Source organism: Pleurodeles waltl, chromosome 1_1 (assembly GCF_031143425.1).
Source record: "Pleurodeles waltl isolate 20211129_DDA chromosome 1_1, aPleWal1.hap1.20221129, whole genome shotgun sequence".
NCBI classification, from domain to species: Eukaryota; Metazoa; Chordata; class Amphibia; order Caudata; family Salamandridae; genus Pleurodeles; species Pleurodeles waltl.
In genome coordinates this window covers 222,015,748-222,027,976 of record NC_090436.1, presented here as the reverse complement: position 1 = coordinate 222,027,976, position 12,229 = coordinate 222,015,748, and the positions used below count along the sequence as shown (strand labels likewise).

Genomic DNA, 12,229 nt, shown 5'->3' with positions numbered 1-12,229 from the left:
CTGTGTGATGCAACAACTCCAACTTACAACGCAGATCTGGCTTGGCTGACGAAGCTCAGACGCATCGGAACCAGTACTCATCTGTTCTGGACATCGACGCACCAACGACGTTGCCCGATCAGGAAACGATGCATTGGCTGCAAACAAGATACTTCCCCATCTCTGGATCAAAGCATCAACGCAACAAAGGTACTGTCAGCAGGACTGCGGGACTCCTGTACCCGAGTCGCGCTCCACCACGGTCAGACAGTACTTTTGGATTTGCCCCAGTCCAGCGCGACCAGATAGTTCCGGTTGGAGCTACTGTCTTCTAATCACTTCATTTTTATTTAATCTTTGAAAATTCATACCTTGACTTGTGGATGTTGGATTTTTGTTGCTTTGATCTTTATTGACTGAGATAAATATTGGCTGTTTTTCTAAACTGGTGTGGAGTCCTTTTGTGGTGTTTTCTCTGTTACTGTGTGTGTACACACATACTTTACACATTGCCTCTTTTGTTTACCCTGACTGCTCTGTGCCATTGTACCAGAGTGTGTATCTTACTCGCACTGACTAGGATTGAGGTCCCTACTTGGATAGAGTGCAAACCTCTGACAACTAGAGCCCCAATTTCTAACATAATCCCTTAATACAATTGTCATTTTAACACAGCTCAGCTAATGGTGCATCAATCGTGGACATACAGCTTGTATCAGCACTTGTGTACAGATCTGATTTTCTGCAGAACAATTTGTACACAGAGTTCCAGTACTAGAAAGGTCTAACACAGGAGATACACTTTAGAAGGACAACTTGACCAAAAAGAGAAGTAGTCGTCCATCACTATAGGCCTCTAATGTCGACATTTTAAAGGTGATCCTCAGTGATTAGGCAATACCAGGTTAACAAATACTACATTTAAGCAAGATATGTATGGCTCTGCAAAACTAGAGTTTTATCAGTCAGCCCCAATATTCAGATATACTGAGCTCCTGAGACACAGGACTTCTCATATCTAACAAGAAGATGTGCATGTTTTGAGAGTGAGCCACCATCTGATACTATGAGGAATTTAAAAGATTTTGAAGTTGAATCATCCAGACTTCCATTATTGTACAATCGTTGTATGCCATTAACCTGTGTGCTTATTATAAATAAGTATAAGTATAGCTATATAATGCAATGTTCCATGACACTGAAGACCCACCCAGTGTCAAGCAATTGGTGTGAGGTGCCTTCCATTTTTTGAACTTAGTAAAATTTAAGGTGAGGGGGGTTGTGGTAAACATGGAGTTACTCTGTGAAGACTATCAATCTAGAATGAGGGATTACTGACTCCAGGTGAACTGGGATAAATCATCAATCTACCCACTCCATACCGCCCTCATTCCAACCAAACGGACCATAGATGGCGTCTCCCTCACCTGAAGCACTTCTGTGGTGCACTACTTGGACGTCCGCCTATATCATTACCCTACAGACCTATAGGAGGGGAACTTGCACCCAAGTACTGTCTTTGCTCAAATCCCTGGTATCCTTTTGGGTCAAACTGCCCCTGGATACCATTGGACAAATCGCACTGTCAAAGATGGTAATGCTGCCCAGTCTTCTCTATTTCGTCACCAACCTCCCAGAACTAGATTCCTTACTTACTGAACTTATCTGGGGTAGAGGGTGCCACAGAGTCGCTATGAGGAAATTGCAGCTACCAACGGGTGAAGGTAGACTTCTCCACCCCTTCCCCTTGCCTCCATCAGACGCTTCCTCCTCCCAGGGCTCACACCTTGTTTACCGAGCTCCCTGCAAGTGAATGTGGCTCATAGGTGCATTAGTCGACTCGCCTCTCTCACGAAGCACTCTCCCCCATAGGCCCTGAGCCTCCTACTGGTGGGCCTCCCAGGCTCCCCAAGCCACTACACCACTAGCACCCTGTGGTGCTGGCACAACTGCTCGATTACCAAGGCCGGGGACCTGTTCTCAGAAGGCCATCTTCTTCCATTCCCCCAACTTCAGGCTGATAACGAACAATCTACAGACCAATTCCGCACATGTCACAGTCTACACTACACCTGTCTTCCCTTATGGGGTACTCGGGACGAAGAACAATCCTCTCAAGCTGTGCTCCACACCCTACTGACTATGGGAAACAGATGAAGTGTTATTGAGTGGCTCTACAGGGGCCTCCGCAGTCACACTAGTATGTCACTTTATCGCCCCCACGCCATATGGGAAGGCGAGGTAGGGAGGGTTTTTCATAACAATGAATAGGCTAGGGCACTGGTATTTGCACACACTATTTCTAGACCGCATGCTTCAAGAACATATAATTCCATACTGTACGCCGTGCATATCTAACCCCATCACAACTAAACAAACATTTTCCCAGGGCGAACCTGGCCTCTCCTCGCTGCCACTCAGGTGACACCGATCTCCGTCACATGTTGTGGGCATGTCCTGCACTGCTGGCTTTCTGATGGGGTTTTCATGCTACCCCATGAGAGGAAACAGCTTACCGATCTCACTCTTGCGAGGCCAGAGGAAGCAGGTTGTCGGCACTTGCTTCACCAGCCTAGCCCATCATCTTAGCTAAACGCACACTCACCCTACACTGGAAGGCCCCCGAGGCACCCCTAGTGGAGGTTTGACACCGGGCAATGAGGAAGTTGGGAGCGGCAGAAGGCGCAGCCCTACACGAGGAGGAGGCTCAAATGATTTGCCAGCACCACATATCCCCAGCATAGGACACTTTGCTTATAGAATTTGATCACCTCATGGCTCCACCCAATCACACCACACAGTCCACCCCAGAGACTCTTCCCCCTACATAACTCCACTGGCCATCTAAACTCCCTCTGCTCCCCTTACAGCGAATTACCCTCGTCCTGAGCAACTCTGGCCCCTTGCAATTCCTTTGGGTTGTGACCTACGCAGTCCTTGCCTGGACATACTGTGTGTGCCCCCATCCCATCCCCTCCATGCTACACTGTGTCACTCCATAACATTGCCTGACCCCGCTGCAGTATCCCGGACCTCCCCTCTTGCCACCCACCCTTTCTTATTCGAATGTTAATGTTTGTGTTTACGATTTCTATTAAACTATTTTACTTCTGGCACTCAGTCTGTAATAAGAACGGCCTATCAGACTCTGTCACAAGAGATGTATTGCCCATTATCTTCAGACAAAGATATCACTAGTGTGCTAACCATATGCAACTGTCTCTGTCCTGCCTCCCCTCCCGTTGCTTGAAAACTCAATAAAAAGAATGCTTAAAAAATTGTGAATGAGGGATTACTGATAGGCAAGCTAAAATCCAGTGGCACAGTACAAAGAAATGCAAATCACTATACAATTGTTCCTTCAGGAGAATGTGGTATGCATAAGACTTGGTAAAGTAAACTACCAAGAATAATTACTTACATCATCTTCCTCCTGGACATCACCATCATCATCATCATCGTTGTCACTGTCTTTGTAACCAGGAGGTAGAGGCGGACCTATCAATTCATCCTCAGCATCTTCAGCCTGGTATGATTGTAGGTGATTAGGTGGTAGAGGGGGTCCAATCATCTCTTCATCCGTACTGTCCTCACTTTCACTACTACCCGAATCACTGAAAATTATGCAAATAATATTTATTCTAATAAATGTTGAAAAGGCAAGCCACATAAAAGACTTGATGGTGCACTAGAACTCAAATTGGTTAATGATTCCTTACGCTGGTCAGACACAAACTAATGAATTAGCTCTATCAGAGAGGACATCAGACTACTACAATCTACAGAGTACACAGCACTCTTTAGTAAGACACACCAAAAAACAAACCTCCAACAGATCTCATCAATAGCTTTCATGCACTGTTTCAGTCAAACTAGCATTACCACAACACTCAGCAGGTCACACACTTGACTTAGTATTCACACATAATCTGCATTATCTAATCCACTGATGCATAATCAGATTTGGAATTGAGCACTCATACATATAACTACAGTCCTCTAATAAGATGTGCGATCCTAGTCATCAAACCAAAAAGGAACAAAAATCAATTAATATTGACATCCAGTTCAAAGAAGAGGGTCAATTTAACTTATCAGTCAAAATCCAGAGAAGTTGGTAGGAAATACTGGTAAAACCATGATCTCTTCCACTAGAAAAACTAGCAGCTTACAAAATGAGAAAGCCTAAGCAGGGTTTTAAATTCACCAATAAATGTGTCAGCAACAAGTTTGCAAAACTGAAAACAATGCAGAAACAGAGTGGTTAGCAAAGATAAATGTCCTCTAACTCAATACCAGCCTTGCCCCAACAAACTGCACTAGTTTCAAACAAATAGAAATGGAGATAAAAGCCGCCAACATACCAGATGTGCCCTGCGACCTAAATGAAGCCAAGGCTAATGTTAACTCATAAAGCGTCCATAAATACAAATATGTCTCTTGGCGCTCTGGATTCCAGAGAAGCCACCAAAGTTGGCATTATACCTTATCATTAAAAGGATGTTTAAATAGCCAGGCCTTTACGGATTTCCTAAACTTGATTAGGCTAGTCATGGAGCATATTTGAGGTGGAAAAGTAATACATTCCTTTGAGGACAGTGCAGAAAAAGGTCGACCTCCAGACCTTGGTTTCCAAAATCTCTGTACTAGTAATAAATCTGCAACTGCCTAGTGAAGAACTCTCTTCGAAGTGTTTCTCACTAAGCAATCTTGAGCCAAGCCATGCAAAGTCTTTAATATCAGGAAGCAGATTTCAAATGTAATACACTGTTTAATCTATTATCAATGTAATTGCTTCAGGATCGGTGTAGTAGGAGTTATACCAGTGACTCCAAAGACTAATCTAACTGCCGCATTCTGTATCATTTGAAGCCTACTCAGATCGCAATCTGGGAGGCCCAGAAAAATTCCATTGGTATAGTCCAGTTTTGCCCCTTTGACCACCATCATATTGGTCTTTACTTCATCAAGTGTAAGAAATGATTGAAAAACTAAGAAAAGTCAAGGTATGAAAACTTTTTGGGACCACTGAATCAATATGTGGTCTCATCGAAAGATGTTGGTAAATTAAGACTCCTAAGCTCTTTACAGCTCGCTTTAGTACTGGCAATTCACCAATATCTGGAGGCCAAAAATGACAGGACCCTAGCAAAGTGTTTTGTTACAGCACCACAATATCTGTTTGATACGCATTCATTTTTAGATGGTCATAACTTATCCAATTGCTAATAAACCCATATGAGAGAAACAATCTTGCGCCAAGGTTGAAGTTTCAAGCCGAAGCAAAATCTGGCAGTCATCTACATGATTAAAAATCCAACATCTTCTCTTAACCAATTTATTTACAAGGGATTGAATATAAATGCAAAAGGGATGCAGAGATAAGGCAGACCACTGTGGGACAACACATTTAGCTTTTACTTCCAAAGTTCATCTCAAGGGTGAAATGAACTGCCTGCATCTTATTTTTCAAAAAGGAGGCTGTCTCCCTAAACACGGCGGCCTGCAGCCAGTCGAGTAAAATCATATGATTCACCATATCAAAGACAGCAGACATGTCAAATAAGACCAGAGCTGGAGTGTGACTGTCATCTAAGTCCTTCCTTACATTATCAATGATTAACAATATCGCCAATTCTGTTTTATTTTTTGGACAAAATTCTTCTTGGTAAGAGTCCAAGACATGGGCATTAAGGGAGTGCTGAATTCCTGTGCAATATGAGACTCCAGAGATTTTGCACAATAAGGTATATATAAGATTGAACGATAAATCTATGTTATTTCTGGATTGTCTCCATGTGTTTTTAATAGAGGTAATGAAACAGCTTTTTTAAATATGTCTCAAACTACACCGGAAATCAGGGAAATATTTAAGAGATTAATTAAAGATTATATTACAACAGCAGCTATCCATTGCATCACCCTGTGGAGACAAGAATCATGTGGGGAGCCTGATTTTACTTTGGTTCATAGACCTTGTAAGCTATAATCATCTAATATGTTAAAAGGTGCTAACTTAAGGGCCAATAACCATCCGCTTCAAGGTTACTCGTAATGGAATCTTTAATCAGCCTGATTTAATCAACAAAGAATGTGTTTAACTCATCACATTTTTCCTGTGAGTGAGTAAAGAGCTGGTTAGTCAAGCAGCACATAATGTTAGTCAAGCAGCACATAATGTTTACATATTTTTGTGTATGTTTACGTATTTTTCTTTGTGGGTTACATGCCTTACAGATTTTTTTAATATAGTATGAGGTCTTAACTTTAGCCATCAATTTTCTTTTATAATTCAGCATACCTTTCCTTGTCCTCGTCCTCATAGGATTTCCCCCACTGGCGTTCAAGTCATCTAAGTTGGGATTTAGCGGTCACCAATTTATTAGTAAACCAAAGAGTAGGCACTGACTTTTTTTTTTTTTTTTTTTAACTTAACTGATTATCCAACTATCAAGTTCATACCCAGTTTTATTGATCTATTCACTCAACTCCTTGGCAGCCTCATCTGAGTTCTCACCTAATGATAGCTTAGTGTTATCTAATAGTTCACACATAAGATCTTTATAAATATTGTCCCATTTCAGAAGAATTCTACAATCTCTTAATTTACTGTCCATCCTCCACGGAAGAATCCACTACATCCTAATAAGGTAGTGGTCTGCCCATCCACATGGATCCACACTAATCTTCTCAGATCACCAATCCATGACCCTGACAAGGATGAGCGTATGGCCCTTACCATCCATAAGTTCCTTAATATGATGTGCTGAATTAAAATAATTCATCAATTCAAAGAATTGTAGTCCTTTATAATTTGTGTTTGATCCATCGGCCTATTAGTTAAAATCACTTACTATCAATAGTTTATTATGATCAATCAATAGAGAACATATAGCTTCATAAAACACAGTGGGAAATTCAGACATATTTCTGAGGGCGATATACAACTAAGAATGTAACACGCCTATTTCCTACTTCTAATATAATCAATAGGAGGTCAGTCACAGAGATCGGCTCAATATGTAGTTTTGTCACTACAAGGGGCCAGTTTAAATCACTGCAACTCCCCCACCCATTTTGTTTTTCAGGAGTCTATCATTCAGTAGAAAATATACTGTAGGGATAGCTTTTAATATGGAAGGAACAGCATTCCTTGTCAACCAAACTTCTGTTAAAAATAGTAGATCTGGTTAAATCGATTGACGTAAATAAAAAAAGTAAATCAAATGTTTTTATATCTTGCCAATGACAGGCCCACCTTTTTCAATAGCTCTCTTGCAAAAGTGTTGCACCACATTATGAAGTCATCTTGGGACTCATCTTAATAGTAACACAACCAAAATTCACCAGTATGCAAACAACACACAACTCTACATGAAAGGCTCCTCTGCTCCAGTCATCCAATCCTCAAACACTGCCTGTATCTCAGCAAGACATTGATGTCTATCACCTAATCGAAGTTGAATCTTGACAAAAAATAATTCCGCTTATTCACACAGAACAAGAAGGAATAGCTAGTCCAAATTGGACTAAATAATATGAAACTTAACATATCAAACTCAAACTAACTTTCACTGATTGTCAAGTAACTTAGATTTACCCTGGACACCAAAATCTTCATCAATGAACATATCAGAACTGTCATTTGAGCCCACCTATTAACTACTGCTATAATTGCGCAAAAACATGCTAAATGTACACCACTTTACCCATCAGGATCACAGCAAACCTGCTACTATCTAAGAAGTAGCTAAAGACATCTCTTTAAAGAACACTTAATAGCAACAAAATAACAGTTCAGCTCCTCAATCATAACAGAGCTTCCACCTCAATCACTCACTGTCTGTACCATCACCTCAAACTGTGAAGTGTTCCACTGCTGTTTGGCAAGGTATGCACCATACAAACATACATATGGATGGCCAGCTGAAGGAGGCAATTATCTTCCAAGCCTAAAAAACCTTCTGGAAAATGTTTGCACTCTCTATTAACCTCCAATTCTCCACAAGGATCCTGGAAAAAATTGGTCACAGAATAACTAAAGAAATGCTTTAAACAAAAATGCCAATTTCCCAAACTACACCCAGGGGCCAGATTCTTTTTTTCAACAGACTTTATTGAATTTTAACACACTGCAACATAATGAAAGCCTCTACAAAATGATATCAGAATTTGACAGGTCAACACATCAGAGAGTTTGATACTTCACACTTGGAATGTGCTTAAGCCTACACTATAAGAACACTGCATCATACTGTCAAGTAATCCAACTGTTCGTACAATGATATCAGAAATGGATCCGCATTGACCAGTACAGTGCAGAAACAGTGTGGCTCCACGCAAGTGTGACCCTCCTGTTATGCCGTATGTCAATCAGTAAATCAAGAGTGTAGTGGTAGCCTAGTGTTGTGGGAGGTGTTCCCAGGGGAGCTTCATGGCACAGCTTGCGCAGCCCCCAGGTTATGTCCAGTGTCCAGGTGACGAATGGTGTGAGGTGTCTCCTGCTCTGATGCATAGGGATCTAGTTGTGCTTCAATCATCAGGGAAAAGGTGCAGGATCTAATGGCTGAGCATCTATGTTCTCTAAAGCAAGCACCAGGCATTCAACCCCTCATTTGACCCCTCACTACGCTTGGCTTCTAGAAGTTTTACCTGCCCCCTCCACGCTTGTCCATTTTAGCGGTTTCTGCTTTCAGGTCGAACCTTTGGGGTCCCTCACAGTAGTCCAATTTCTGGTAATTTCTCGTTTAGCTAGCAGGAGCGCCAGATCCTGGAATTAATTGGATATCTTGGTAGATGTGTGGGAATACCACCTGAGTAGACATTGCTGAGGGTCGTAACGGACATCTCGGTGAAGCACCTTAGTTAATATGCTAGTAATGAATTGCCAGAATTCAAGTAAGGCCTGGCAGCTCCAAAACATGTGAAAGAATTCCAAAGCTGACTCTCCGCATCACGGACATTTGGCTTCCGCAAGGCCAAAGTGCTGGAAGAGCCAACCAGGTGTGAGAGAAGCCCTATGTATCGCACAGAAATTAATAAGCTTGACTCTAGCGTTCTTGGAGGCTTTGGGTAATCGGGCCTGAAGGTCTTCCCAGGCCTTGTCCGCGATTGGGGGGCCCAAATCATTCACCCATACTTGTTTGAGGGGCGTCAAGGGGCTAATTGAGATCTGCTCGGATTCTCCTGCAAAGGCATGTTACTGCTTTATATGTGCCTGTAGCACTTGTCAGGGAGTGGCATACTCCAGAGTTGGGTGTCTCAATCTGTCCTTATTCCCAGTGCTTAGCTATTGCCCTAGTGACTGCTCTGTGTTGAGGAAAATGACCAAGGGGCAAGCCATAGCCAGCTCCGAACTCCTCGAATGGTAGGAGAGCATCCACCTCATACAGGGCTCCCATAGTGTTCGCTCCTGCCTCCATCCAGTCTGAGAGCCCCCTTCAATCCCTTCAATGGGGGTAACTCTGCCAGAAACCTCAAAAGGATCTCAGGGAAGCAGGCCACTGAACAACCGGAACTGCAGAGACATCGCAGCCAGCAGCGGCGCAACACGGACATTTCTGTGGAACTGGAATCGGAAGGAGGACTGAGACGAAGAAGGGTCCCAGCCAAGGTTAGGAAGTCCAGGGTAAAGGGTGCCCTCTCTCTGCCAGGTATGGTATGGTATGGTTGGCTAGCCACTGGGTTAGTGAAGGAAAGTACCCAATTTCTTAGCTTGGTTACCCACATTTTCTGCCTGTTGTCTGTGTGTTTGACTGTTCACTGGGATCCTGCCAACCAGAACCCCAGTGATTATGCTCTCTCCCCTCTAACTTGCTAACTTGGTTACTGACACCCAACATTTGGCATACTGGTGCCCCCATATAAATCCTTAGTATATGGCACCAAGGTACCTGGGGTACCAGGGGATACCCATAGGCTGCAGCATGGATTATAGAGAAAACCCCCACCGGGCAAGTTAATCCAATCAAACCACACTCACACAAACAATGAATCTCTCTGTTGATCAGCTAAGAATACGAAGAATCAAAGTTAAATATTTAATAAAATTCCGAGCAAACTCACAAATCATACAATGACAGAACACATAAATATAAAACATCAAAAATATAAAATTGACATTAAATATGATTACATAACGGGGAAACAAACAAAAGACATATACAATCGTCTATAAAATAGAACTGTCCCAATATTGATAGGAATCGGCCTATCGATAATTATCAATACACTTTATTCGATAGAGTCCTCCTTCTATGGGTCCAGTAGAGATAAAGCGTCGACACATTTCGGTGGACTTCCAAACCCGTTTCACCACCTTCTTCAGGACTAAATATTGTACTCCCCAAAGTTATTCATTCAGACCTCCAAAAAAGCCAGTCTATCGAATAAAGTGTATTGATAATTATCGATAGGCCGATTCCTATCAATATTGGGACAGTTCTATTTTATAGACGATTGTATGTGTCTTTTGTTTGTTTCCCCGTTATGTAATCATATTTAATGTCAATTTTATATTTTTGATGTTTTATATTTATGTGTTTGTTCTGTCATTGTATGATTTGTGAGTTTGCTCGGAATTTTAATAAATATTTAACTTTGATTCTTCGGATTCTTAGCTGATCAACAGAGAGATTCATTGTTCGTGTGAGTGTGGTTTGATTGGATTAACTTGGCCGGTGGGGGTTTTCTCTATATACTTGCTGCTTTACTGTACCCTGTTCCCCCCGGTATTTTGTATACAGGAGGGTCCCCTCTCTATTTTTTCGCTGCAGCATGGATTATGCCACCCATGGGGAGCCCATGCAAAGTGTATCTCCAGGCCTGCCATTGCACCTGCATGAAAGGGTGCATACAGCCTTTTCACTACAGTTCACTGCACCAGGTCACTGTAAGTCACCCCATATGGCAGACCCTCCAAGCCCAGAGGGCAGGGTGCAAGTACCTGTGTGTGAGGGCACCCGTGCACTAGCAGAGGTGCCCCCACAAACTCCAGCTCCATTTTCCTGGACTTTGTGAGTGCGGGGACGTCATTTAGTGTGTATACTGGACATAGGTCACCACCTATGTCCAGCTACATAATTGTAACTCCAAACCTAGGCATGTTTGGTATCAAACATGTCGGAATCATACCCCAATACTGTTGCCAGTATTGAAAGTATGATTCCATGCACTTTGGGGGCTCCTTAGAGGACCCCCATCATTGCTCCTACCAGCCTTCTGGGGTTTTCAGGGCAGCCCAAGCTGCTGCCACCCCTCAGACAGGTTTCTGCCCTCCAGCTGCTTGAACAGCTCAAGCCCAGGAAGGAGGAACAAACGATTTCCTTTGGGAGAGGGGATTAACACCCTCTCCCTTTGGAAACAGGTGTTACATGGCTTAGGAGGGGCAGCCTCACTAAGCCACTTGTATGCTTTGAAGGGCACATTTAGTGCCCTCGGTGCATAAACCAGTCTACACCGGTTCGGGGACCTTCAGTCCCTGCTCTGGTGCGAAACTGGACAATGGAAAGGGGAGTGACCACTACCCTGTCCATCACCATCCCAGGGGTAGTGTCCAGAGCTCCTCCAGAGGGTCCCTGGGTTCTGCCATCTTGAATCCAAGGTTGGCAGGGGCATCTGAGTGGTCAGGTCAGGCAGGTGACAACAGGGCCCCCTCCTGGTAGGTGGTCACCTAGCTAGGTGACTAATCCCCCTTTCAGTGCTATTTAGGGTCTCTCTCTTGGGTGGGTCCTCAAATTCGGCTTGCAAGATTCCAGCAGGACTCCTCTGCAATCTCTACTTCGACTTCTAGCCACTGGAACCACGACTGGACCCACCAGGAACCGACAATCTGCATCCACGACGAAAACACTGCTTGCAACATTGTTTCCACGGCTCCTTCCAGCTTCTGCAACATTTCCCCCGGCTGTGCATCCTCTAAGGGCGGCAAGTCTTCAGTCTGTATGAGAAGGAAGAAGGAATCTCACTTGGAGTGAAGAAGTCACTCCCCTGCATCCCTAAGCACCAACTGCAACAATGACCGGCTGCATGGATCTCCTCTCATCCTGGTGTGCGTAGAACCTGCATCACAGGTGGTGGCCGGAGTAGTCCTCTTGGTGCTCTCTGCCAGCTGTCCAACTTTGGTGGAAGTAAGCATTTGCCTTTCCATGCAGGACAGTAACCCCGTGCACCACGTATCTTGCAGCTACCAAGGCTTGTTGGGATCCCCCCCAAGAGATCTTCAAGGTCCGTGTAGCCCCAACCCTCCTTC

General features: G+C 43.5%; 1 protein-coding gene across 1 annotated transcript in view; it reads right to left on the bottom strand.

Moving 5' to 3' along the window:
* Nucleotides 1-12,229, bottom strand: part of WDR70 (WD repeat domain 70) — a 1,287,307-nt gene that overhangs the window by 1,161,609 nt on the left and 113,469 nt on the right. Inside the window, exon 4 of the mRNA XM_069221254.1 lies at nt 3,401-3,593. Within this exon, the coding sequence (XP_069077355.1) occupies nt 3,401-3,593 (193 nt within the window). The remainder of the gene's footprint in view (nt 1-3,400; nt 3,594-12,229) is intronic.